This window comes from Garra rufa, chromosome 3, assembly GCF_049309525.1.
Source record: "Garra rufa chromosome 3, GarRuf1.0, whole genome shotgun sequence".
NCBI classification, from domain to species: domain Eukaryota; kingdom Metazoa; phylum Chordata; class Actinopteri; order Cypriniformes; family Cyprinidae; genus Garra; species Garra rufa.
In genome coordinates this window covers 3918344-3944978 of record NC_133363.1, presented here as the reverse complement: position 1 = coordinate 3944978, position 26635 = coordinate 3918344, and the positions used below count along the sequence as shown (strand labels likewise).

The window sequence follows — 26635 nt, the reverse complement described above, 5'->3', positions numbered from 1 at the left end:
ATAGGTGGACAGGTGGACAAACAGCCGGATGGATAGACAGACAGGTAGACAGACAGATGGGTGGGCAGACATATAGACAGACAGATAGGTAGACAAACAGAGATAGATAGACGGGTGGACAGACGGACGGATAGACAGACAGGTAGACGGACAGATGGGAGGTCGGACGAACGCATAGACAGACAGATAGTTAGACAGACAGACAGATAGGTAGAAGGGCGGGCGGATAGATAGATAGATAGATAGATAGATAGATAGATAGATAGATAGATAGATAGATAGATAGATAGATAGATAGATAGATAGATAGATAGATAGATAGATAGATAGAGAGAGTATCACTCACACACAGCACGTGTAGTAGTATGGCTCCTCTCTTGAGTTGCTCTTTGGTGAAGATGTCCTCAGGGAACTCATGAATTGCTAATGGAAAAACACCACATGGTTTAGACATGGAATCACTAGAAATTATTGTACTTGCTGGATTTTTAAAACCAATTATTTGAATGTGTGGTGAGCTAGTTGCATGTATGACACCAATGTTTAGGCAACATACAGAGAAGAATATGAACTTTAATGATGACAGAACCCAATTCTATTTATAGCAGCCCATCAACATGCCACTGAAGCCTCTCTTCTCCACACTCTTATGAAATCATACGTACTATAGACCACTTATGTTACCCCATTAATTTGTGTCTAAACCTGAGTATTAGATGACAGAAGTAACAGATTTCAATCTGAACTCAAATAATATTATTTCATAAATATATTTATATGAGCATATTTTTTAAGTTTTATGGATATATTTTAGATCTCCTTAAAAAAGTATAGTGACAAATTTCCTTTAAAATCCATCCCCTATCTTTAAATATAATTTGACTTTTTATTTTTATTTTTTATTAATTAATTTTTTTGTTCCTCACACAACACAGTCAAATAGATTCTGAAATTTTGGATTACAGCCCAAAAATATAATAGATTGCTTTCATGATTATTTTATTGTGTATTGGTTATTAATTTTATGGATGCTTTTATTCACAGCATAATCAGAATAATGCAGTGTCTTATAGCAAACAAAATATATATTACGTAAAAAAATGGTTGTATATTTACAGTCTTGTTTATAATGGTTTAATTCTTTAAAATGACTTTAAAACAAAAATCAGATAGAACAGAATGATCTGAAAACAATCTGATTGATCATAAATACAACAAAATCAACCAATTAATTCCATTAATTAAATATTCATATAAAAAGGATTCATAAAACATTTGTACATCATACATGATTTGTTTTAGATATTGTCAATATGCCAATATTGTACACTTTAGTGCCTATGTAAACAAGTAATTGTAAGTGTCGAAGAACCACATTTTATGTAAAATGCACACAAACACTCATGAGATCTAGTTAATACTAAGCTCCTTTTTTATCATTATTCCAAGATATTGTAGAAAAGACAAGTTATAGTTCTCAGCTGTCTTTTGCCCGAAAATTAAAGTTCTGCCATCATTTATCTTTTTTCCATATGCAACTCAATGGGTACCAGCAGATACTTAGTTACCAACATTTTTCAAAATATCTTCTTTTGTATTCAAAGAAAGAAACTCATTGTAAATAATGACAGAATTTTAATTTTTTTGATGAACTATCATTTTAAAGTATCAAAACGTTTTCTAAAAGAGCAACCTTTGACTCTGAGCGATAACATTTTCCCCTGGGACGCTTTAGAAAAAGCACTCATAAAAACACACACATGCACAGGGATAATTTTCTGCCTTGCCCTTTACATTCCATACATTGGTTTCTTTTTCTTTTATTCTCTCATTGCTTGTCTTTTTTCCCCTCTTTGATATCTCACTCTCTCTATCTTCCATCTCCTCTTCCTTCCCCTTTTTTGTCATATTTCTATCCTCTTCTGTATCCCAGTGTCAAAAGACATGTTTTGGCTTTATGTAAATCGCATTGAAAACCCGCCTCTGATGAACGTCCTGACGAGCTGCCTCAGCGAAGGCAGTTACTATGGCGACGTCTTCCCTAGGGCAGTGAATTGTTGACGAGCAGCGGCAGGAAGCCAATGGCAACAGAGCGAAAGTGAGAAACTGGGTGGAGGATACATCTTTCCCATGGACTTGATTTAGGAAATATGGAAAAAAAGGAGGGACCAAAGAGATGACAAGCAACACAGAAGTGCAACTGCTAAAAATACCCCATTTCACTCTCCCAGGGGGAACGTCTTGGGGTTCTGTGAGAAAGACGCACATATAAGACAGTGTGCGACTCCAACAAAAATAGAGAAAGTGTGTAAATCAGATGGCAGAGCAAGTGAACGACTTCAAGAAAAACCAAATAATGGAAATGCTAGGATAGTGGACACTTTCACACTTTTTCTTCATTTTGTTTAGTCTCAGCTTACATATTTACTATTATGTCAGTGAGGGAAAATGTGCACAACTCCAAAAATGTATCTATAAATACCATTTACTCTGAAATTAACACCAGTGGCCGTAAAACACCAACAATTCAAATTCCTTTTCACACAAATTATGATTACGGGAGCAGATTATTAATTAACCAATACATATTTTTGCACTGTTCTGTGCATAATACTATTTTTATGACCTCGAAACACTTTTATTATATTGAATGATTTGTACACTAACACGTTTTGACATTTGAATTAATATCCAGCTCCACGGCTTTTCTGACGTAAACTTGCTCAAAAGCGCATCTGGTACAGTACTGCATTTGCGATGCAAAGTGCAAAGTGCAAAAAAAAAAAGAAAAAAGAAAAAAATCTAGTATCAGTATCAGGATATTTGGATATTTTAAACTGGATATTTAAATTACGAACTGCAGCGATACAAACAACATATTAAAATGTGCCAGATTCACGTTTTTCTGTTTTGGATAAAATTGGACGCTCTTTATCACCACCGACTGGACATTTCACTTTGAAAGCACTGCCATCTGAAATTCATCTGAAATTTACACTAGAGGCAGTAAAACACTAACATTTTCTATCCCTTTTTACACAAATTAAGATTACAGGCTTAGATTATTTATTACTAAAGATACATTTTTGCACGCTTCTTTGCATAATACTATGTCCTCAAAACACATATTGAAAGTTTTGTAAACTAACACATTTTGACAGACGCATCAATATCCTGCTCCGTATGTTTGGCTTTTCTGATGCAGTAAACTTGCTCGATAACGCACCCGGTACAGCAGAGCATTAAACTTTTAGTGCCACCTTTTAGCACCACCCACTGGACATATCAATTATGATACATTTGTGATACAAACGACAACCAACATAATAAAATGTGCCAGATTCATGTTTCGGATAAAACTGAATGCACTTTTAGCGCCACCCACTGGACATTTCACTTTGAAAGCACTGCTACCTTCAGCTGAAATTGATTAACAAATACTTATTTTTGCACTGTTCTGTGCATAATACAATGTTTATGACCTCTGAACACTTTTATTATATTGAATGATTTTGACATTCGAATCAATATCCATCGCCACATGTTTGGCTTTTCTGACGTAGTAAACTTGCTCGATAGCGCACCCGGTACAGCACTGCATTTGAGATGCAAAGCATTTGTGTGCTTTTGTTAACTTTATCAGTTAGGTATAGTTTAGGTAGTACGTTATTTTCAAACATGGCAAAGCATTAACCTTTAAGCGCAAAAAACAAGAATTAACCTTTTAGCGTCATTCACATTTTAATTATGAACTGCAGTGATACAAACAAAACCAACATAATAAAATGTGGCAGATTTATGTTTCAGATAAAACTGAATGCACTTTTAGTGCATTTCACTTAGAAAGCACTGCGAACGTTCACTGCAGTTTTCACCTGAAAATAACACTAGTGGCAGTAAAACACCAACCATTCCTATACCTTTTTACACAAATTATGATCACAGGAGCAGATTATTGATTAATAAAGACTTATTTTTGCACAGTTCTTTGCATAATACTATGTTATGACCTCAAAACACTTTTAACTTATTGAAAGATTTGTAAACTAACACATTTTGGCATTAGCATCAATATCCTGCTCCATCTGTATGGCTTTTCTAACATAGTAAACTTGCTCGATAGCGCATCCGGTACAGCACAGCATTTACGTTTGCGTCTGGGTCCTGGAAACACGAATCACATTAAAAAAGCTTAAAGACTTCTAAACTAAAATTACATGGTTGCTTCAGCAAATGCATTTTTATCTTACCTTTTTTTTTTTGTTAAATTTGTCGGTTCGGTATAGTGTAGGTGGTACGTTACTTTCAAACACAGCAGAGCATTATGATGTCGCTAAAAAGAACATTAATTTGTGTATTTGGTTTAATGCAATGTGTTTATGTGGCTTATATGTACATTGTGTTTATGTGGTTTAAATAGTGTACATTATTGTTGCCCCTCTCTGTTCCGGCTTTCTGAAACGTCGTTTTTACAAAGCTCATTGTTCTGAAAAGTGCGGTGTGCTCTGATTGGCCAGCTATCCAGAGTGTTGTGATTGGCTGAATATTTCAAGCGTGTACCCGAAATGTTATGCCCCTTATCATAATGTGATGGTAAGTATTATAAATAAGGCATTTGTTGCATCCAGTGAGTGTCCTTTTAAGCATTGCATCATGGCATTTAAACATAAAACCATGTCTGCATTTGTGATCGTAGAAAAGACAAACAGCAAGCACTACTCTACACTGGGCAAAACTTGTATTTGAATAGCCAGTAGCAAACTCTTTAAAATGAAAATGTACTTACAGGCTGTGAGTCAGAAGCGCCAGACTGTGTAAAGTTGAAATTGCCCCACTTTAAAGAAATAGCAATAGTGCACAGCTAGCATTGTAGGCTACTCTCCCAGAATCAAGAAACAGTCCTCTGTAAAATGCGCTGCATACACTTGAATATTTGCATTGTACTGTTCTGGAACAGTGTTTTAAATTTAATATAACCACTGATTTCTAGTTATGTCCTCAATTGGAAGGCCAAAAAAAAAATTTTGCGAAATTGTTTTTCACAACAAAACACACAGCGTCTTCACAACATGCCAGTGGTTGCAACAATAATACAGTGAGAACAAAAGTTAAACCTTCTTTCTTTGCGTATACATTATGCAAATCTTCCCACACGGTGATGTAGATTTGTGGGGGCTTGTTTAAATAAGCCGTTTTAGGATGGTGTGGCTTAGTTTCTTTCATAAAGAATATTTGGGTTTTAAACTTTAATCTTTGCCACTTTACAGATCTTATATTTGCACAAACAGCTTGCAATACTCCAAAAATTGCATCATATGACCTCGTTGGGTAGGTTTAGGGTTGGGTTTGGTGTAGGGGATATTTCCAACATGATAGAGCGTTAACCTTTAGCGACACACCCCAGATATTTTCATTCTGATCAGCCACAATATATACCTAAAGCAACTTGTTGTACCAATGTAATAAAAACATGCCACGCTCATGTACTGAACGTGTGTTTTAGCGCCACTCTCTGGATATTTTACTTTGCGAAACGTGCAGTAAGGTACATAATTACGGTGTTGCAGAAATGTATATAGATGCATGTATTTTCATAAGCCTGGGTTGTTGCACTGCAAAACTTGTAAGAAGAAATGTAATATCATTTTGTAGAAATGTCACCACAGACACAAATTGCGTCAGTGCAAATACGTCACTGTGACCTAGGGCTGCTCGATTTTGGCAACAATCATAATCACGATTATTTTGGTCAATATTGTAATCACGATTATTTAAACGATTATGACAGGGTCCAAAACTTTATATGTGACCCTGGACCACAAAACCAGTCTTAAGTCGCTGGGGTATATTTGTAGCAATAGCCAAAAATACATAGTATGGGTCAAAATTATTGATTTTTCTTTTATGCCAAAAATCATTAGGAAATTAAGTAAAGATCATGTTCCATGAAGATTTTTTGTAAAATTCCTACTATAAATATATCAAAATGTAATTTTTGATTAGTAATATGCATTGTTAAGAACTTAATTTGGACAACTTTAAAGGTGATTTTCTCAGTATTTTGATTTTTTTGCACCCTCAGATTCCAGATTTTCAAATAGACGTATCTCGGCCAAATATTGTCCCATCATAACAAACCATACATCAATAGAAAGCTTATTTATTGAGCTTTCATATGATGTATATATCTCAGTTTTGTAAAATTTAACCTTATGACTGGTTTTGTGGTCCAGGGTCACATATAGTGATTAATTTAAAGATAGCAATACAGGGAGAAAAAAGATTGCTTTAAAAAAATACTGAATATTTTTATGCAAATCTAAAGTAGTCTAACAATTCTACAGAAATTGAATGTAATTATTTGAATGTAAAATAAAACAGGGTCTTCACTGTAATAGTTTAACACGCTTTGTTTCTTATTAAAACTACAAACGTCCTTCATTCAAGAGCATTGAGTGAGTGATTTTTCTTTGTATTTTTATATTTATTCATAATAGGCACAGAGACGGCAGAAGGAATATTATGTGTTGCCGCTGTACCACACGGGTCCGATATACTGTTACACACGTATCTTCATTCTTAACTGTTTATGATCATTTAAGACAGAACTGACAAGAGTTTACATGAATAATCACCAAGCGCCTCATTTTGAAATATTGTTGTGTGTATTTGAGTGTTTAGGCCCACATTGAGCTAAAAGATTTTCAGCGCAAGTTTTCTTATGCGCTATTAAAAACACATTAAAAAAACATTAATAAATCAAGCATGTCCCATTTTATAAATGTCACGTTACATGATTTTGCTGATTTGCATGTGAAATTAGGCTTTTGTGGAGGAGCGAAGCGCACCAGTGGTAAGGGGGCGGAATGGGGCGCAATAATCGTTTCATTTTGATTGCTGCATTTTCATGATCGTTTGATGCAGAAATCGAAAATGAATTTCGATTAATTGAACAGCCCTACACCTCACAGCAACAGACACCAGCTCCGCCTCTTAAATACAAGCAGCCAATTCAGGCCTTGTGTTTCCCTTTTTCTTACCAGCTGGAGCCAAGTTTAGCTCCAGTGCAGCTGCGCAAATCAGCAGCCCTCAGCAAATGATTGAAAACCGCTCAAATGATGAAGGCTCACACAATCCTGGGTGACAGCTATTCTCTATATAAAGTATAGTGTGCTAGACCTCACTATTAATGATCAAAAATAAAGGATCCAGTTTAGAGTTTTTGCTGTGATGCAATAGAATAGAATGATTTCATGTTCCTCTGAGGACCTTTCAGTTAACGCTTCTTAAAATAACCATTTTTCTTTGTTTTTCTTATTTGAAGGTTCCACAGATGTTAAAGATTCTTCACAGAACCATCGACGTCAATTAAGAAGCTTTATTGTTAAGACTGAAAGGCTTTGGTGGATTGGGTGCATGAGAGAAAACGTGACAGCATCTGTCCTTCGGTCTGATTGTGTGACTGCAAGCTAAGAATGAGTGACAAACTGCAAAAGAAAATGAGGAGAGAGAGAATGTTATACTATTGACTTAAAATGGCAGGGTGTCTTGGTGTCCAGCTGGGTTATCAACTGCAAAACACGACCCTGCAGTCTACAACACCAACCCACTCAAGACTGACACAGCGCATACGCTAAAAATCTGTGCATCACATACTACACCAGGGTTGTTATAGTTATATAAAGACTAAAAACATGAAAGATAAAATATTTGAATTACTCAAGATAAAATATACCTTAACAGCATGAAATAAAATCTTTTAAAAATGTTAACTTTTTTATACCACACATAATAAAATGTAATTTGAATTTGAAAATTTGAATTTGAAAATTTGAATTTGAAAATTTTAATTTGAAAATTTGAATTTGAAAATTTGAATTTGAAAATTAAAAGAAATGCATTTAATACAAATTAAGCTCAATTGACAGCATTTGAAGCATTGATTACAACAAATAATCTCCATTCTTAATAAATAAATCGTTTTAATCTATCTATAGAGAGAGATAAATATAATAATATTAAGTATATTATATATGATAAATAATAAAAAAAATTGATAAAATTTAACAGAAAATGTGATTAAGCATTTTTTCACACTAAATGTTAACATGAATATTGTTTATTTCTTGAATTATGAATTAGCTCCATTCACTTCCATTTTAGATGGTCTAAAATAACTAAAACTTACATAAACATAAATAAAAAAAATATGAACAGAAAGTAATAAAAATGACAAACAGCTAAATTACTTAAACTACAATCAAAATGCAATTCAAAATATTATGAGAAATAAACTTAGTATCTCTATAAAACTAAAATAGCATGTCTTACACACAGAGATCCACTGAGTGATCCAGGAAGGTGAAATACAGCTTTAAATCAGCACGTTGTTTTTAAATAGCATGTCACGGCTCTATAAATCTGACCTGTGAATTCTTTCAAGGGGGGAAAGAAAGGAAAATCAAGCCAAGTGAGAAAGACGTGAGAATAAGTGGGAACGGATATCAGGTAGCTTAATCAGGACACAGTTCACTAATGCAGATACGAGTAGAGAGCGGCAGAGTTTCCTTTCCACTATGTGGGTGCAGGTGAGAAAAATTCAGCTAGGTGCAAAATCCAAAAATACAGCTGATTTCAGATTGCTGCGAAAAATGGCACAAAGATATTTGTGGTGTCATTGTTTTTAGAGTTTTAGAACACCTTTAGTTTTAACTCTTTGAGTCAAAGAGTTTAAAGGAATATTCTGTCATGGTTTACTTTAATATTGTTACAAATCCGTACAACTACTTTTATTTCTGAATTACACAAAGAAAGGTCAGCGTGGTCCAGTGCTGTTGAGAGATTACAGTATATACGATCTGATTCTAAATATTTACAATCAGTCTCTACTCATTAATGTTTGTTGATTAATGTATATGAGGAGAGACGGGCCTAATAGGAGAAGACGAGGCTACACTTTTTTTCTAATGTTTTTAAATATGTTTCCTCTGCTCACTAAGGCTGCATTTATTTGGTCAAATACAGTAAAAACAGTAGTACTGTAAAATAATATTTTAACTGAAAATAACTGTTTTCTATGTAAATATACAGTCGAGGTCAAAAGTGTACATCCCCTTTCAGAATCTGCAAAATGTAAATTATTGTACCAAAGTAAGAGGGATCATGCAAAATGCATGTTATTGTTTATTTAGTACTGACCTGAATAAGATATTTCACATGAAAGATGTTTACATATAGTCCATAAGAGAAAATAATAGTTGAATTTACAAAAATGACCCTTTTGAAAAGTTTACTTGATTTTAATACTGTGCTGTTACCTGAATGATCCACAGCTGTGTTCTTTTTTTTTTGTTTAGTGATAGTTGTTCATGAGTCCCTTCTTTGTCCTGAACAGTTAAACTGCCTGCTGTTCTTCAGAAAAAATCCTGCAGGTGCCACAAATTCTTTGGTTTTCCAGCATTTTTGTGTATTTGAACCCTTATGATTTTGAGATCCATCTTTTCACACTGAGGACAACTGAGGGACTCATATGCAACTATTACAGAAGGTTCAAACACTCACTGATGCCCCAGAAGGAAAAATCATGCATTAAAAACTTTTTTGAATTTGAAGATCAGGGTAAATGTAACTTATTTTGTCTTCTGGGAAACATGTAACTATCTTCTGTCTCTTCTGAAGGGCAGTACTAAATGAAAAAATATTATGTTTAGGCAAAATAAGAAAAATTTATACATCTCCATTCTGTTCAAAAGTCTTCACCATGCATTAATTAATGCATGTTTATTCCTTCTGGAGCATCAGTGAGTGTTTGAACCTTCTGTAATAGTTGCATATGAGTCCCTCAGTTGTCCTCAGTGTGAAAAGATGGATCTCAAAATCATACAGTCGTCGTTGGAAAGAGTTCAAATACACAAAAATGCTGAAAACCAAAGAATTTGTGGGACCTGAAGGATTTTTCTGAAGAACAGCTGTGGATCATTCAGGTAACAACACAGTATTAAGAATCAAGGGGAAGTAAACGTTAGAACTGGGTAATTTTTATAAATGACAATATAATAATTATTTTCTCGTGTGGACTATATGTAAACATCTTTTATGTGAAATATCTTTTTCAGGTCAGTACTAAATAAAAATAACATGCATTTTCTATGACCCCTCTTATTTTGGTAAAATAATTAATGTTGCAGATTCTGAAAGGAGGATGTAAACTTTTGACCTCAACTGTATTTTAAAATGTAATATATTCCTTTGATCAAAGCTAAATTTTGAGCATCATTACTCCAGTCTTCAGTGTCACATGATCCTTCTAAATGTCTGGGGTGAATATTAAAAAAGGAAATAAATTAATGTTTTTATTCAGAAAGGATGAATTAAACTGATCAAAAGAGACAGTAAAGACATTCATAATGTCACAAAAGGTTTCTATTATAAATAAATGCCATTGTTTTGTACTTTTCATTCATCAAATAATGCACAAAAAATGTGTCACAGCTTCCACAAAAAAAATCAGCAAAAACTGTTGTATAATAATTATATATAATTATTGAGCACCAAATCAGCGTAAGAGACTTATTCCAAAAACCTTTTTTATAAAATTTAAATTTTAAATACATGCCGTTCTACTGCATCTCTGTGCATCTTTTGTATGAAAATGAAATCCATCTCTCTATTTATGTTTCTCATAATAATTTAAACAGAAAGACAATTATATCAAGTTGTAATTGTAATTGTAATCAACCTCATAATTCGATCAATCCACAGCTACTTTCAGCACCGCATTTAGAAAAATATAAATGAGCTTTGGATATGACTTGAACCAGACAGTAGCAAAACATTATTACAAATAACAATGATCTTGACATTCGATTGGCTGCAAATAAAAAGTAAAATGACATATGCATTACTTTAGAAATATTTACATTTTATTCTTAAACAACAAAAGGATTTATTTGGTCCATAAGCTTATTAGAGTCGCTTTCCCTAAATACTGTGCAAATCATATCCAACTGACAGCAATTACCTCTACTTATGTCATGTGACCTTAATGCATAATGTCAGAAGAGGTTACACTCGAGGTCTCAGTTAAAAATGACGCAGCAAGATTTGTTTTTTAATTAGACTGCCGTTATTGTGCTCGTCTGTGAGGGATTTTCTATCCACCTACTCCTTCTGAAATGTACACAAAATATTTGGCCAACGCAAAGAACATCATGTGCAATGATTACTGACATGCCTAAAAATAGCACCTTCCCTTTCCTTCTCATTATTTATTTCCTCCCACCTTTCCCTCCCTCTCTCTCTCTCTCTCTCTCTCTCTCTCTCTGCACCTCTGTCTTTTTCATCTAAGCTCCCGCTCTCATACGGCTCTCCACAAACACACGCGCTCCCAAAATTTAGCATTCAGTTGCCAAGCAACACAAACCTCAAAGGATTCTCGTCTGAAGACGGGGTCTGCCGTCTCGTCCTTTTATAAGGAACAAAAACAATGGCGAGGACGAGAGAGAGAGACAGAAAAACGAAATCGATCTCAGACTTATTACATAAGCCCCTCTAATTACGGAAGAGCAGTTTAAGGAACTGCACCTATTAAATGTAATATTGCTCAGCTCTCACAGATCAGCAAAATACTGGAGATCTTGCCAGTAGCATTTCATCCAATTGCAGATCTGACAATGAGAGCAGTCATTTTTGCAAGCGCTCTTTGAATTGATGAGTTGCCTATTGTGCTCTCACACTCTCAAAACGCGCACATCCCTTTCATTTACAATAGCCATGATTGAGTACAGATTTAAGGCAAATGAAAAAGGATTTAACCTTCAATAACAATGCTAACGTACTTGTACTTAAAAGGGGTCATCGGATGCCCATTTTCCACAAGTTCATATGAATCTTTAGGGTCTGTAATTTACTTTGGTTAAAAATTCTCAATAGTAGTGTAAAAAAACTTTTACCTTGTTAAAATCAGCTCTGCAAAATATCAGCTCATTTTACACATCGGTCCTTTAAATGAAAATGAGCTCTGCTCGTCCCGCCCCTCTCTGCTGAGGAATTAGGAGCTGTAATGTTTACTTTAGCCACGTTTAGCTGCGTTTATTGGCGAAACTTGCCAACAAGCACATTATTAAGAAAGGCCATTTGCAAAGATGCATAAAAACCCTTATACTCACTTTTGCTGTGGGTGAAGCTGCATCACGAATGATTCACACGAACATAGACGCATATGTAGATCGGGATCGGTGTTTTCCTTTTAAAGGTCCCATATTGTCAAAATCGAAATTTCCTGGCTTTTTTCATGATAACTGAGGTCTAGGGGCTATGTAACTACCATATGAGTTTCAAAACAGTCAATCCACAGTAAACTGCACACAGCCTGAATAAAGTAGCCGTTCATTTTCACGAGCCGTTGTGACTTCCGTAACGATGTGACGTCCGATCTACTCAGTCACCGCCTTCAGTCACCACCCCGAGCACCAATCACATCCCACCCTCCTTTTGTCAAACCCAGACAACATCGTGTCCATAACATTGCTAAGCAACAACAACACGAAAACAAGTCGAGAAAACCCTGTTCAGTCGATAGATGTCGAAACTACATCATTGCACAGGCTTCAGAACAACGTGAATATAAGAGACCAGAGGCAGTCAACTTCAGCCTCTTTCACACAGCGATTCCGGTAAATACACGGATAATGTGTCCCATGATTTGTTCCGGAATTGTTTAATTTGGTTCATTCACAGTTGTTTTCCGGCATCTGTGCGTGCTTTACCCACAACCCATAAAGACATGTGACGTTTGGATGTGAGATGTAATGCTACGCGTACGTTTCACTGAACTGAAACTAACCTGAACAAACTGTGCTTCAGCGCTGATAGTGAGGAGCTGGCTCTGTCTGATCGCCGCTTCATTCCACTTTTCACGTATTTTTTCGTCGTGAAGAGTCGCAGGGTAACGTGCATCATCACTACAACACTGACTTTATGGTTCTGGCTTTTGTTCACACAGCGCTCGTTCCCGTAATTTTCCAGAATCAGCGCGCATTGTGAAAGGGGCTTTACTGAAGCAACAGTTATGTAGCTTACTGCATTCGGTGTTTGAAAAAGAAAAAACATTAATGATCATTCTGAAATATCCTGTTGAGTATCAGCAAGCTAGGCTCTCTCTATGGCTCTGGGTTCGGCTACAACGATACATGACCGTAGTTACCTGTGGTTGGCCTAGCTGTGCGTCGCTCAGAAAACAACAGGCCAATCAGAAGAGAGGCTCATGAATATTAATTAGATGGGCCAAAATCGACCTGTTTTTGACAGAGCTCCTAAAAAAGGAGCTGTAAAAATATATTGAGATGGATTTTGGCACTTACACCGCAAATATATATTCTTAAGGACATCATCAACTAAAATAAACCTCCAGAAATGTGTACAATATGGGACCTTTAAAACCGAAAGTAACAGAACACCTCAATCGCTCAATTAGAGTCTTCCTCTGCACCTGAGTCACACAATGGCGATCAGAGTCTGACTGTTTCAGCTCGGTTAGGGCGGATCTAAGGCAAGAGGCTCATGTCAATCAACTGTGTTTCGTCACACTGACAAGAAGCTGAGAATGACAAAATAAGTCTTTATTTTGTTTTGGGGGTTTGGAAAACGCATTTTTTTTTACATAATTTACATTATTACAATAGCTTTCTCCCCAGGCTGGCACAAATGGCTCGATTAGTTCTGGGTTTGATAAAGGTCCGCCTTTCGAAAAACTAAATGTGTTGTGATTGGTTAGCAGTCCCACTGCGCTGCGATTGGCCAACAGCTTAGACGGCGTTTCAGTCCTGCCACGCCCTTCCCAAAGCAGCTCCATGTACAACTGTTAGCACAAGCTAGATTAAAGTGATTCTAATGTTTTAAATATGGATATTCTTCTTACAAAAACACATCGGATTGCTAAAGGAGGCTTTGCATTTTTAGATTAGATTTAAGGCTTTACATTTTTTTGCTGTTTTGAGCAAACAATTTGCTAATTATATACAAGTGTTTTGGAGTTTTTATTTTTTGACACAATTCAAAGAGTGTGTTTGTGCATTTTTTGTTACAAATAACGTAAATGTTTTAATTTTAACTTTTGAAAAATATTTTTTCACTTCAGCAGTAAACTGCCAAACTTAAGTCTCTGTCCCAAAGTATTTCAGATTTATGATTTATTTTTTCTTTTTCAGGTCTATGCTCAAAAAGTGGTTAACATGGACTACAGCATAAATATAATTTAGTATCATAAAATCTCAATTTTTAATAAAAAACATTATCGGACTAAAATATACTACATTCATTGTATTGAAATAAAAAAATGTCATTTTTGGACATTAGTCGAGAAGCATTAGAGGGTTAAAAAATAAGCGGGTTTTGCACTGCAAAACTAATTTTATTTATTTATTTATACAATCTATACATTGTATATATCTATACAATTGTAAACTACAAATGTAAGTGTAGACAACAAGGTTACATCTATCTTTTGAGAATATTGTATAAAGTGATCAGCTAAATAATTAACTGACTACCTATGACATGTAGGTATGTACATACCCATACACGCACATTCTAACAAACAAACAAACATACACATACATACAGTACATATATGTGACCCTGGACCACAAAACCAGTCATAAGGTAAAATTTTACAAAACTGAGATTTATACATCAATAAATAAGCTTTCTATTGATGTATGGTTTGTTAGGATAGGACAATATTTGACCGAGATACATCTATTTGAAAATCAGGAATCTGAGGGTGCAAAAAAATCAAAATACTGAGAAAATCACCTTTAAAGTTGTCCAAATTAAGTTCTTAACAATGCATTTTACAAATCAAAAATGACATTTTGATATATTTACAGTAGGAATTTTACAAAAAATCTTCATGGAACATGATCTTTACTTAATTTCCTAATGATTTTTGGCATAAAAGAAAAATCTAAAATTTTGACCCATGCAATGTATTTTTGGCTATTGCTACAAATATACCCCAGCGACTTAAGACTGGTTTTGTGGTCCAGGGTCACATATATACACCTACATACCTATACATACATACATACATACACATACTCCCACATTATAAACATACCAATACATGTAAGGTACATCTACCTCCAAACCTCTTACACATACACATCTCTTATTCCTTAACATTAACATAGGCTGCAAAACAAAAATTGTAGTAACACAACTGCTTGACTTAGTAGTAATTACCCTTTCTACCCTCCTCTATAAACCCATTGTGAATACTCTCTGTAAGTGCTCTTGGATCAACTCAATGCTTCTCGTCTCATTTCAACTGGTGTCGGCTGATTAAGAGCATGCAAGTTCATTTCAAGAGTCATTTAGCCTGATTTTTGAATAACTTTGACCAGCTCAAACAGGACAGCACTAAGGAGAACTAAGAACTGTTAATGTATGAACATTTGCACATATGTGTGAGAGAAAACTAGTAAATAAATAAGTCTTTATTCTCAAAAGCAACCATGGCCGCAACTTCTGTTGTTTTCAATAGAGTACTCAATGCTTTTTGGAAATGCACCCCTGGATGTAAAAAGTCAAACTAGCGAAACAAGTTTTTTGTGTTTATGCAAGAGGTACAAGAAGTGATTCGGGTGTTTTCCATGTTTTCCTATTCCATCTTTATATGTCATTTGTTCTAACACTCTTTGATTTGACCTGTTCATTAGGGAAATCTGATTCTCTATATCAAAAGATCTAGTTTGACAGTGTTTTGGTTTGCTTTTCCCCCATCATCCCTGATTTGAAGACTGTGTATCTTCAATGCTCAAGTGTACCAATCTGATTCTGGCAACTAACAGTGCTGCAAGCATCCAGTCCATGGTGTCTGCCATTATTTAAACTGCTTGCTGCGCTCACAGATTAAAGCAGACAGACCACGCTGTGATCTCAGTTCTCAGTACTTCGTCTGCATAATATACCAACTGCAACAGAACTACAATAATAACAACAAGAGTTACTTGTCTGAGATCAATGCCTGTAAGTGTTTTCCAGATGAGGCAAGGGAGCGTCTGTTCCTGACGTCTGTTTATGTTTCCTGCAGCCTCTTGATATCTCTGGACAGTGTATGTTTTCTCTTCAACCCCTTTTATATGTCTCTTTTTCTGTTTTGCTATAATAATTCATACACCTCAACAACTTATGGCCTCTTCGGCCAGAAATCTGCTTTACATAGGCCATGCAAGCAGACTCTTGTAAAAAATAAGTACATTTTGCATACTTTTAAAAGAGAATTTTTACAAAAAATAATGTATTGTTACAAAAATATACTTAAGTTATACTTAACTGTGTTATTTGCAATTAAATGTATTATAGTTTTAAAAATTATACTAAAAACTTTTTGACTTTATGAAAATGTTTTACATTAAGTAGGACTTAAGTTTATATGAAATTTCCTAATTACTTCTATTGTGTTAATACATTTACTAAATGTACTTTTTTTAAAGCACTTCAAATTGCTATTAAAATAATAGTTTAAAATGTACCTTAAAGTAAAACTTTTAATTTGACAAAGGTCACTTTTTAAAAGTGTACTTAAGTGTGTTAAGAAACAGTCATGAAGTGACATGATTTAAGTGCACTTAAGTGACGCTTTATTTTACATTGTTTCTGCAGGGTAAATTTAAGAGCTGTAAAGACCAAGTAAAGAAAATTAAAGGAATGAGTTAAAAAAAAATGTTCTTCCTCAGTATTGCTGTTTTGTTTTTAGAATTATTATTTTGACAAAATTAAGTGTTTTTATTTTAACTTTTGGAAAATATTAAGTCTGCGTTCCAAAGTATTTTAGATTTACATTTTTTTTTTTTTTAATTTTCAGGTCTATGCTCAAAAAGTGGTTAACAGGTAATACATGGCCTACAGCATAAATATAAAATCCTTTAAAAATATTGAAAAATTTGACAAAGGTCACTTTTTAAAAGTGTACTTAAGTGTTAAGAAACAGTCATGAATCTTTCTTTAAGTGCACTTAAGTGACACTTTATTTTACAGGGTTTCTGCATGATAAATTTAAGATTTTTAAAGACCTTTTAAGACCAAGTAAAGAAAATTTAAGGAATGTTCTTCTTTGGTATTGTTGTTTTGTTTTTAGGATTTTTTTTTTTCATTTTGACAAAATTCGAAAAGAGTATTTTTGTGCATTTTTTGTTACAATTAACATAAATGTTTTTATATTAACTTTTGAAAAAAAAAAAAAATTCACTTCCTCAATAATCTGCCAAACTTAAGTCTGTTCCAAAGTATTTAAAGAGTATTTTTCATTTTCAGGTCCATGCTCAAAAAGTGATTAAAAGGTAATACATGGACTACAGCATAAGTATAATTTAGTATCATAAAATCCTCTAAACATTTTGAATATTTTGAAAAGTTTGACAAAGGCCAATTTTTAAAGGTGTACTTAAGTGTGTTAAGAAACAGTCATGAACTTATCTCTCTTTAAGTGCACTTAAGCAATGCTTTATTTTACAGGGTTTCTGCAGGTTAAATTTAAGGCTCTTTAAAGACCTTTGAAGACAATTTAAGAAAAGAGTTTTAAAAAGTAATGCTCTTCCTCTGTATTTTTGTCTCTTTTTTCAGTGCAAATTTCTAAAGATTTTAAATTAATAAACATTTACTTAAGAAGCAAAGTGACATTGACAAAATGTCAAGTTTATGATTTAAACACAAACTAAAATTAAACTTGCAAATGGGCTCAGAAAAAGTTTCAGTTTTCAAGTACTCAAACACCTACTGACAGATAAACATTTACTTTTGTTAAATTTTTCAAGATTCTTTACATTTGTTTCTCAAGTAAATATATCTTGAGTTTAAGGATTTCTTTTTTCCATTACATTGCATGCAATATTTAATACCACGACTATGAATTTAATATTTCTGATTTGATTTAAGACCTTTGAAAGGCCTAAATAAGACCTGTAGAAACCCTGTTACATTACGTTCAGTACAATGAAGCACACTCTTTTTTCACAAGAGAAGTTTAGAGAATATACTCCATGCAGCGATAGCAGCCTAGAGATACACACATGCACAAATACATTTACTGTGTAAATGTTGTATGTCAAGTAGAGCCCTTTAGGAAAACAAATATTTACTCTTAGTCTAGGTAGTTATATACATTACCATGAAAACACTCACTAAACAGCACGCCATAAAATCTTTAATATAAATTTGAGATTTTAGAAAATGTCTGAAATGCAAACACTGTAAAATGTTTGTTGCCCACCTGCTCTGGGAGTGTCGATTGTTTGATTTTCCACTCCATACTGCAGGACCCTGCGTCTGGGAAAGTCTGTTTCTGCCCACGTAGACTTGATCTCTGTAAAGATATGAGAAATGTATTTATCTATACATCTTTCACAACCAAATGTGTACTAAAGTTTACTTTTACATTTGCAAACTGTCACCTCAACAGTCAGCAGTGTTAACGAAAACATTTACGAATCCATCAGGTAAACCAAAAAAGGTATTTGCGAGCAAGTATGCTTGAGTAAAAACATTCGGCAGCAGAAGGCACTTTAACGTAAGTGTGCGTCCTGACGCACATACTGTATAACCAGATCCATTTTGTTTAGTTTTCCCCTGGCAGCAAGAAAGCACAATAGCGTGGCAAAGCCATGAGGCATCCTGTTTTGTTCTGGGTTATATATAATACTGTGAGGATACAGTACATCAAAGACTAAAACACTTGTTGCACCGAATTAAGGACAAATATACAAGTCACCTTTAACCGTTTCGTAGTTCATTACAGATGTGACAACTCAGGATTAATCAATTTATTCAACAATAAGAATATTCATTTTGTTATTTTGTGTTACTATGTGTATGTTTGGATAGTTTACAAAATTAAACAATGCTCTTTGGAGAAATGTAGCATTCCATCACTTGCTCACCAATGGATCCCCTGCAGTGAATGGGTGCCGTCAGAATGAGAGTCCAAACAGCTGAGAAAAACATCACTATAAGTACTCTACACCACTCCAATCCATCAATTAATGTCTTGTGAAGCCAAAAGCTGTGTTTATAATGAACAGTTAAGACATTTGGACTTTTGCTTTCAGCTAAAATATGCTTTCTCGTCTGAATCAAGAGAGGACTACGCACAGATCAAATGGTCCAAACATCTCTAAACAAATAAATCGGTGGATTTTGATGTTAGAGGCAACAAAAGATTTACTGGAGGAAGGTTTATTATGGGTAATGGACTAATATTTTAGCTGGAAGCAATGGTTTACAGTTAAAGACTTTAATGATGGATTTGTTTCTTACAAACACAGAGGTTTTGGCTTCTTAAGATGTTAACCGATGGACTGGAGTGGTGTGGATTACTTGTGGATTATTGTGATGTTTTTATCAGCTATTTGGACTCTCATTCTGACGGCACCCATTCACTGCTGTGGATCCAATGGTGAGCAAGTGGTGCAATGCTACATTTCTCCAAATCTGTTGAAGAAACAAACTCATATACATTGTGGATGGCCTGAGGATGAGTAGATTGTCTGAAAATTGCTTTAAATTATGAGTGAGCAATAACAGAGCAATAAACACACTAAGAATAGCATAATCTTGAGACGAGACACTGCAGGTAAACAGGGTAAAAAAATTAACTAATAGTCATCACCTTACTTACCCAGTTGATTGATTACATTGATAATTGCAAAAATTTTTTCTATTACAAGTTTTCTAAAATGTTAGATTTTAATATGCAAATGAGGCATCATTTATTGAAATATGCGCTAATTTGCATACATTTCCATAACAAAAATCGAAACACTGGATGAAGTCAGTTTCAAAATTCTTGATTATTATTATTATTTTTTTGTCATATTAGAGTCAAATGTTATTACAGAGGGGATTTTGGGTATCTCATTTTGTCGCTCCATAATTCGGTAAATACTTCGAACAGGCAGAAAACAATGTATTTTTACCCTTTTGGGGAAATAAAATGTTGTATAAAATCAAGCAAAGTATATATGAACAAATCCCTCTGTAAAAACCTTCAGAATATAGACAGGAATAAAAATTTAAAGTTTGGTGTGTGTAAGTGCTACTGAAGTGGAGATTTATGGCTCAGTGTAGGAGGAAAATCTAATTTTGAGAAAACGGCTTTTAGAGATATGTATTGTATTTGAAATCTATTGACACAAATAGATAAAGTGCTATAAAAGAAACACTTAACAGTGTATTTTGGGTGTTTTCTTTCCAGTAGTCTGAAAAAACACTTTATGAAACACCAAAAACCCCAAAATCTCAAACTTGACAGGTGCATGAAAAAACAGTGTTTTTGCCTGCAGATTTTTAACATAAACAGTAAAGGAAATCTATGATTTTTGAGTAGGAATCACCAGTGAGTTTTTAATGACATAATCTTAATCACCTGGGTTCACAGATGAAATATTCAGGCTATAGAACCTGGCAAAATTATGATAAGATCTCCAGGCTATTATTAGGCAATTATAATGTAAAGAAAGTTCAGAAAAGGCCTAGGAAGACACACAATGACCTAACTACACTCTTAAAAATAAAGGTGCTTTAAAAGGTTCTTTACAGCGATGCCATAGAAGAACCATTTTTGGTTTTGAGTCAAAGGTTCTTTAATGCAGTGTTTTTCAACCCTTTTTGAGCCAAGGTACATTTTTAAGTGAAAAAAATCACAAGGCACACCAACAATCGAAACTGTAAAAATATGAAACTGTAGCCTATATTAACAATATACAGCCATTCTTATCGAAGTGTCTTGAACAGGAATCAAATAAACACAAAGAAAAAAGTATTTTATGATCTTTCATATTCTTTCTTCTGTCAAATAAAAAGTGCAATTAACAATATACAGTCATTCTTATCAAAGTGTCTTCAATAGGAATCAAACAAACACAATGAAAACAGACTTTTTTTTGATCTTTCATATTTCTACCTACTCAGTGTGAAACCTGGGCCTGTTTTAGGTGAAAATGAATAATTTCCCACGGCACACTAGTGCACCGCGGCACAGTGGTTGAAAAACACTGCTTTAATGAACCATCTCTATCCTACCTTTTTATAATCTGAAGAACCTTCTTCCGCCACAACAAACATTTTGTGAAACAGAAAGGTTCTTTATAAAACCATTTTAAACAAAAAAGGTTCTTCTATGGCATCGTGAAGCACCTTTTTATGAATGTAGGAAGAGCATCATCCTCTCATCCTACTCTGAATAAAAGGAAGAAGTGTAAAAAGCTTGGAAAGACAATATCTGAGCACTTACATCTTAAAGGGATAGTTCACCCAAAAATGAAAATTCTGTCATCATTTATTTACCCTCAAGTAATTCCAAACCTGTCTCAGTCTTTCTTCCGCTGAAAACAAATGAAGGTATTCTGAAGAATGCTGTTGACGGCAGCCATTGACGTGCATAGTATGGAAACTATTTCATAGTTCTGTACTATAAATAGCTCTACATAAACACTATTAAAGTCAATGGCTACATCAACTATTGTGTTGTTCTTTTGTGGGCAACATAAGATAGACTCGTACAGGTTTGAAACGACATGAGGCATGAAAAAATGATGACAGAGTTTTTTTTTTTTTTTTCTTTTAGGCTGACCTTAAAAATACAGAAATACATTTTTTAGAGGGTTCTCACCAACCGTTTCAAAAACCATTTCTTGTCAAACTGTCTCTTTGGCTCTTTTTGTGTCGGGCATATTTTTCAGATTTCACTTTGTGATGCTATATATGGCTAAAATCAGCTCCTCTGCTGCAGTACAGTCCTCTCTGTCATCACAAAACATAAAAGTAAAACAACTGATGCCACACACGAAGATCAATGTGACCACTGCAAGCTGGAACAGTTTGTTGTCCTGGGTCAGTCTATTGTCAGTATAAACCTGTGGCTGTTCTTTATTCAACAATTGTCAAATAATCCATATCTATAACATCTATGTAAACTTGAGTAAGATTGTTTTTCAACTTGCACAAACTAAATTGAAAGCAACCATCTGTGTATGTCATTATAATGAGTATACTGTCCCTTGTGAAAAAGAGGATTGATGTGCACTAGTAGTGTACTTGAAAAAAAAAACTATCCTCGCAGATAATGTATTATTAATGAAATAAAAGGCCACTTAAGTGACTTAAAGAGAGAGATTCTGATGACTTTGTTCCTGAACACACTTAAGTACACTCTAAAAAAAGTTTCAAAAAGTAGTTTCAACTTAAAATAATTTGTTACCCTGCTGGCTTAACATTTTTAGCTTAGTCAACTTGAAATTTTAAGTTACTTAAAGCATCAACTGGAATATTTTAGTTGACTAAACTAAATATTTTAAGTCAGTGGGGTAACAAATTATTTGATTATTATTATTATTAAATTATTTAAGTTGAAACCACCATTTTTTTTACAGTGTACTCTTTTACAAAAGCATTTTGCAAAATGAAAAAAAAATTACGTTAGAGTACACTTACATCGTTTTCATAATCATTTGTCACACTTTAAAAAGGTACACCTATTTTGATGTGTCGACTACATACTAAACATACTAAAGCACAAACAAAAGTACTTAATTATAATATGATATTTAAACATCTCCTTTTGCTAGAAATGCCTTTAAAGTATATTTTTTACCATAAAAAGACAAAAATGTATTAAATTACATAAAAATGTCCTTAAGTTCTACTTAAGTAAAATAGCAATTTGATGTCTGCAGCTAGTTGCATTTAATAAAAAAAATAGTAAATTTTTTATTGCATTTATCATGCAATAAGCAGTTTAAAGTATTAGTTTTAGTTTGGTGAAAGAGTGTTTTTTACTTTAATGTTGTAACTGCTATGTGCAAGCAAACACAGACTGGCATGTGTTACTGAATGTCATTGATCATTCTCGATTAGTAAACTCTACTGTAGTGCTGATATAAAAGTTAAACATAAACCCCATGCCACAGGAACTTCATCTGTCAACTAAATAGTGCAGTCACCTGTCAAGAAAAGTTCATACTCATCAGTTAAAAGTTAACGCTCTCTATATCTATATATAAATATAAAAATATTTAAAAATATTTAAAAAACATAATTATTATTTTATTTTCTAATTATGATTAAAGAACAATATTATCCTATAAAAAAACATTTTTCTTCGAAATGTTTGTAGGTCAACCCTTAATGTGCACCAGCTATACTACTATGTATTACTATAACAAAAATAGGACTATAAGTGTACATTTTATTGCTTTGCTTTGCTTTCTAGGATCCTCTAATGAACCCTGTCACATCACTTTCTCTTTCTGCTTCCTACTGCAAAATCAGGAATATAGAGTCCCTGTTACTCAATGGCAAAACCATTGTTTGGCATAGTAAAAGAACATCTTTATTGCAATCTATCTAAACATTAAACATGAATACAGAAGCAATAAAACACTACAGGTTAATTGGTGTGTATATTGGTGTGTGTGTGCGTGTATAAATTGTGTATGTACATAAATATATAAATATATATGCATGCATGTACAGAAAGCATGCATATATATTTATATATTTATGTACATACACAATTTATACACGCACACCTTTCAGTGGAAACCACCTTTCAGTGGTGCTGTGATGCAGGTGTTGAAGGAGGCAGGAGAAGCCAGAAATAAAAAAATAAAAAAACTACATTTAAAATACTAATCATTTTGATTAACATATTGGGAGATTGTGTATAAACAGACCAACAAACTATTAAAAAATCATTTATTTTTTTTGTGCATTAATTCATATGCGTAATTATCAATATTAATGCGTAGCCACACAAATGAGATTCTCAAAAAAAAAAAAAAGCAAAAATATAAATTATATATATATTTTTAAATGTGCTTTTTGATTAGGTAATTAAAGGGGTCATCAGATACACTCTAAAACATTTGTTTTGATAATAAAAATACAAATATTTACAAAACATATATATATATATTTTTTTTTCTAAATATGTTCAAAGACCAATATTAGTTTCCTATAAAAATATTTTTATTGGAAATGTTAGCGGGTCAACCCATAATGTGCACCAGCTGTACTTGTATTCCAATAACAATAATAGGACTATAAGTATACATTTTATTGCTTTCAGCCAATGTGCACCTCTCTAGGATCCTCTAATGAACTCTGTCACATCACTTTCTGCTACCTACTGCAAAATCAGGAATATATAGTCCCTGTTACTCAATGGCAAAGCCATGCATTTGGCATAGTAAAAGAAAATCCAAAGTAGCATTCAACATGAATACAGAAGCAATAGCACACTACAGGTTAATTGGTGTGTATATTGGTGTGTGCCTGTATAAACTGTGTATGTACATAAATATATAAATATATATGCATGCATGTATAGAAAGCATGGGAAACCACCTTTTAGTGGTGCTGTGACACAGATGTTGAAGGGGGCTGAAGAAGCCAGAAATAAAAAAAACTATAATACATTTAAAATACTAATAATTTTGATAAACATATTAGGCTATTGTGTATAAACAGACCAACAAACTATTTAAAAAAAACATTTTTTTTGTGCATTAATTCGTATGTATAATTAGCTAAATTAATACGGAGCCACACAAATGAGATTCTCAAAAAAATAAAATCTCAAAAAAATAAAAAAATTATATATATATATATATATATATATATATATATATATATATATATATATATATATTTTTTTTTTTTTTTTTTTTCAACCAATGTGCACCTCTCTAGGATCATCTTATGAACTCGGTCACATCACTTTCTGCTACCTACTGCAAAATCAGGAATATAGAGTCCCTGTTACTCAAAGGCAAAGTCATTAGTTTGGCATAGTAAAAGAACATCTTTATTGCAATCTATCCAAAGTAGCATTCAACATGAATACAGAAGCAATAACACACTACAGGTTAATTGGTGTGTGCGTGTATAAATTGTGTATGTACATATAAATATATAAATATATATGCATGTATGTATAGAAAGCATGGGAAACCACCTTTCAGTGGTGCTGTGACGCAGGTGTTGAAGGGGGGGCAGGAGAAGCCAGAAATAAAAAAAAACTATAATACATTTAAAATACTAATCATTTTGATTAACATATAGGATATTGTGTACAAACAGACCAACAAACTATTTAAAAAAATCATTTATTTTTTGTACATTAATTCGTATGCGTAATTAGCAATATTAATGCGGAGCCACACAAATGAGATTCTCAAAAAAATAAAATCTCAAAAAAATAAAAAAATAATATATATATATATATATATATATATATATATATATATATTTTTTTTTTTTTTTTTTTTTTTTTTTTTTTTTCAACCAATGTGCACCTCTCTAGGATCATCTTATGAACTCGGTCACATCACTTTCTGCTACCTACTGCAAAATCAGGAATATAGAGTCCCTGTTATTCAAAGGCAAAGTCATTAGTTTGGCATAGTAAAAGAAAATCTTTATTGCAATCTATCCAAAGTAGCATTCAACATGAATACAGAAGCAATAACACACTACAGGTTAATTGGTGTGTGCGTGTATAAATTGTGTATGTACATATAAATATATAAATATATATGCATGTATGTATAGAAAGCATGGGAAACCACCTTTCAGTGGTGCTGTGACGCAGGTGTTGAAGGGGGGCAGGAGAAGCCAGAAATAAAAAAACTATAATACATTTAAAATACTAATTATTTTGATTAACATATAGGATATTGTGTATAAACAGACCAACAAACTATTTTTAAAAAATCATTTATTTTTTGTACATTAATTCGTATGCGTAATTAGCAATATTAATGCGGATCCACACCAATGAGATTCTCAAAAAAAAAAAAAAAGATCTTATAAATGCATGTCACGAACAAAAGGATGACCAAGGGATGATCATCTAGCACTAGTAATGTATTGCCTGTGATTGTCCTAACCTGTCAGTTGCAGGACCTGGGCGAGCCACACCACCGCGAGAAGCCCGACTCCACAGCAGCAGAAGCGCCGGAACGGCCGCCGCCTGGCGCTCCGTATCACCGACTTCATCCCGCTCCGTCTGTTCCGCACCACTGACTCAGAACATGATCGCCGCAGATTCCTCCTGTTATAAGGCGGGGCTGATAACTACCTTCTTACTAAACTAAACTTTTGGGTTGCCTTGTTTTTCTTCATCACAGTCAACCCTGCGCTGTTGAGAACCTCTGAGACGCATCGTTCAGCTGACCGCGCTCGCAGACCTGTCGTGTAGGTGCTCAGGTATCAGATGATGCAAAGCGCGCAAATGCGCTCACATGCCATTGGATTTGGATAGGTCGTTGTAAATGGTACCCTCTTTCGCTCACTCCCTCTTTTTCTGTCTCTGTCTCTCTCACACACAAATAACACCGCTGCCACTTGAGGGCGGCTCTTGCCAGTAGTCGTGCTGTAATCGTGGACGACCAATAAGAAAACACTAGGAGGCGAAATACTCAACCAAGTATAGTATGTCCCTATTGTTCAAAGTAGAGTTATCTGTTAATGTTGTGACTGAGTGCACTCAAATTGAATGTGCACTTGTAATGTTGCCAAGTTCAAATCTTGAAAGTATAATTATTTTCAGTGTTGGGGAAAGTTACTTTTAAAAGTA

The 26635-nt window shown here is 33.9% G+C and overlaps 1 protein-coding gene across 1 annotated transcript in view; it reads right to left on the bottom strand.

Moving 5' to 3' along the window:
• LOC141330826 (sodium/potassium/calcium exchanger 3) overlaps window positions 1-26371 on the bottom strand; it is a 47298-nt gene extending 20927 nt beyond the window's left edge. The window contains exons 1-3 of the mRNA XM_073835588.1: window positions 25947-26371; window positions 18272-18364; window positions 347-423 (exon numbers count right to left, since the gene is read on the bottom strand). Coding sequence (XP_073691689.1) covers window positions 347-423; window positions 18272-18364; window positions 25947-26055 — 279 coding nt within the window. The 5' untranslated portion in view covers window positions 26056-26371. The remainder of the gene's footprint in view (window positions 1-346; window positions 424-18271; window positions 18365-25946) is intronic.
• Between the last annotated feature and the right edge of the window lie 264 nt (window positions 26372-26635).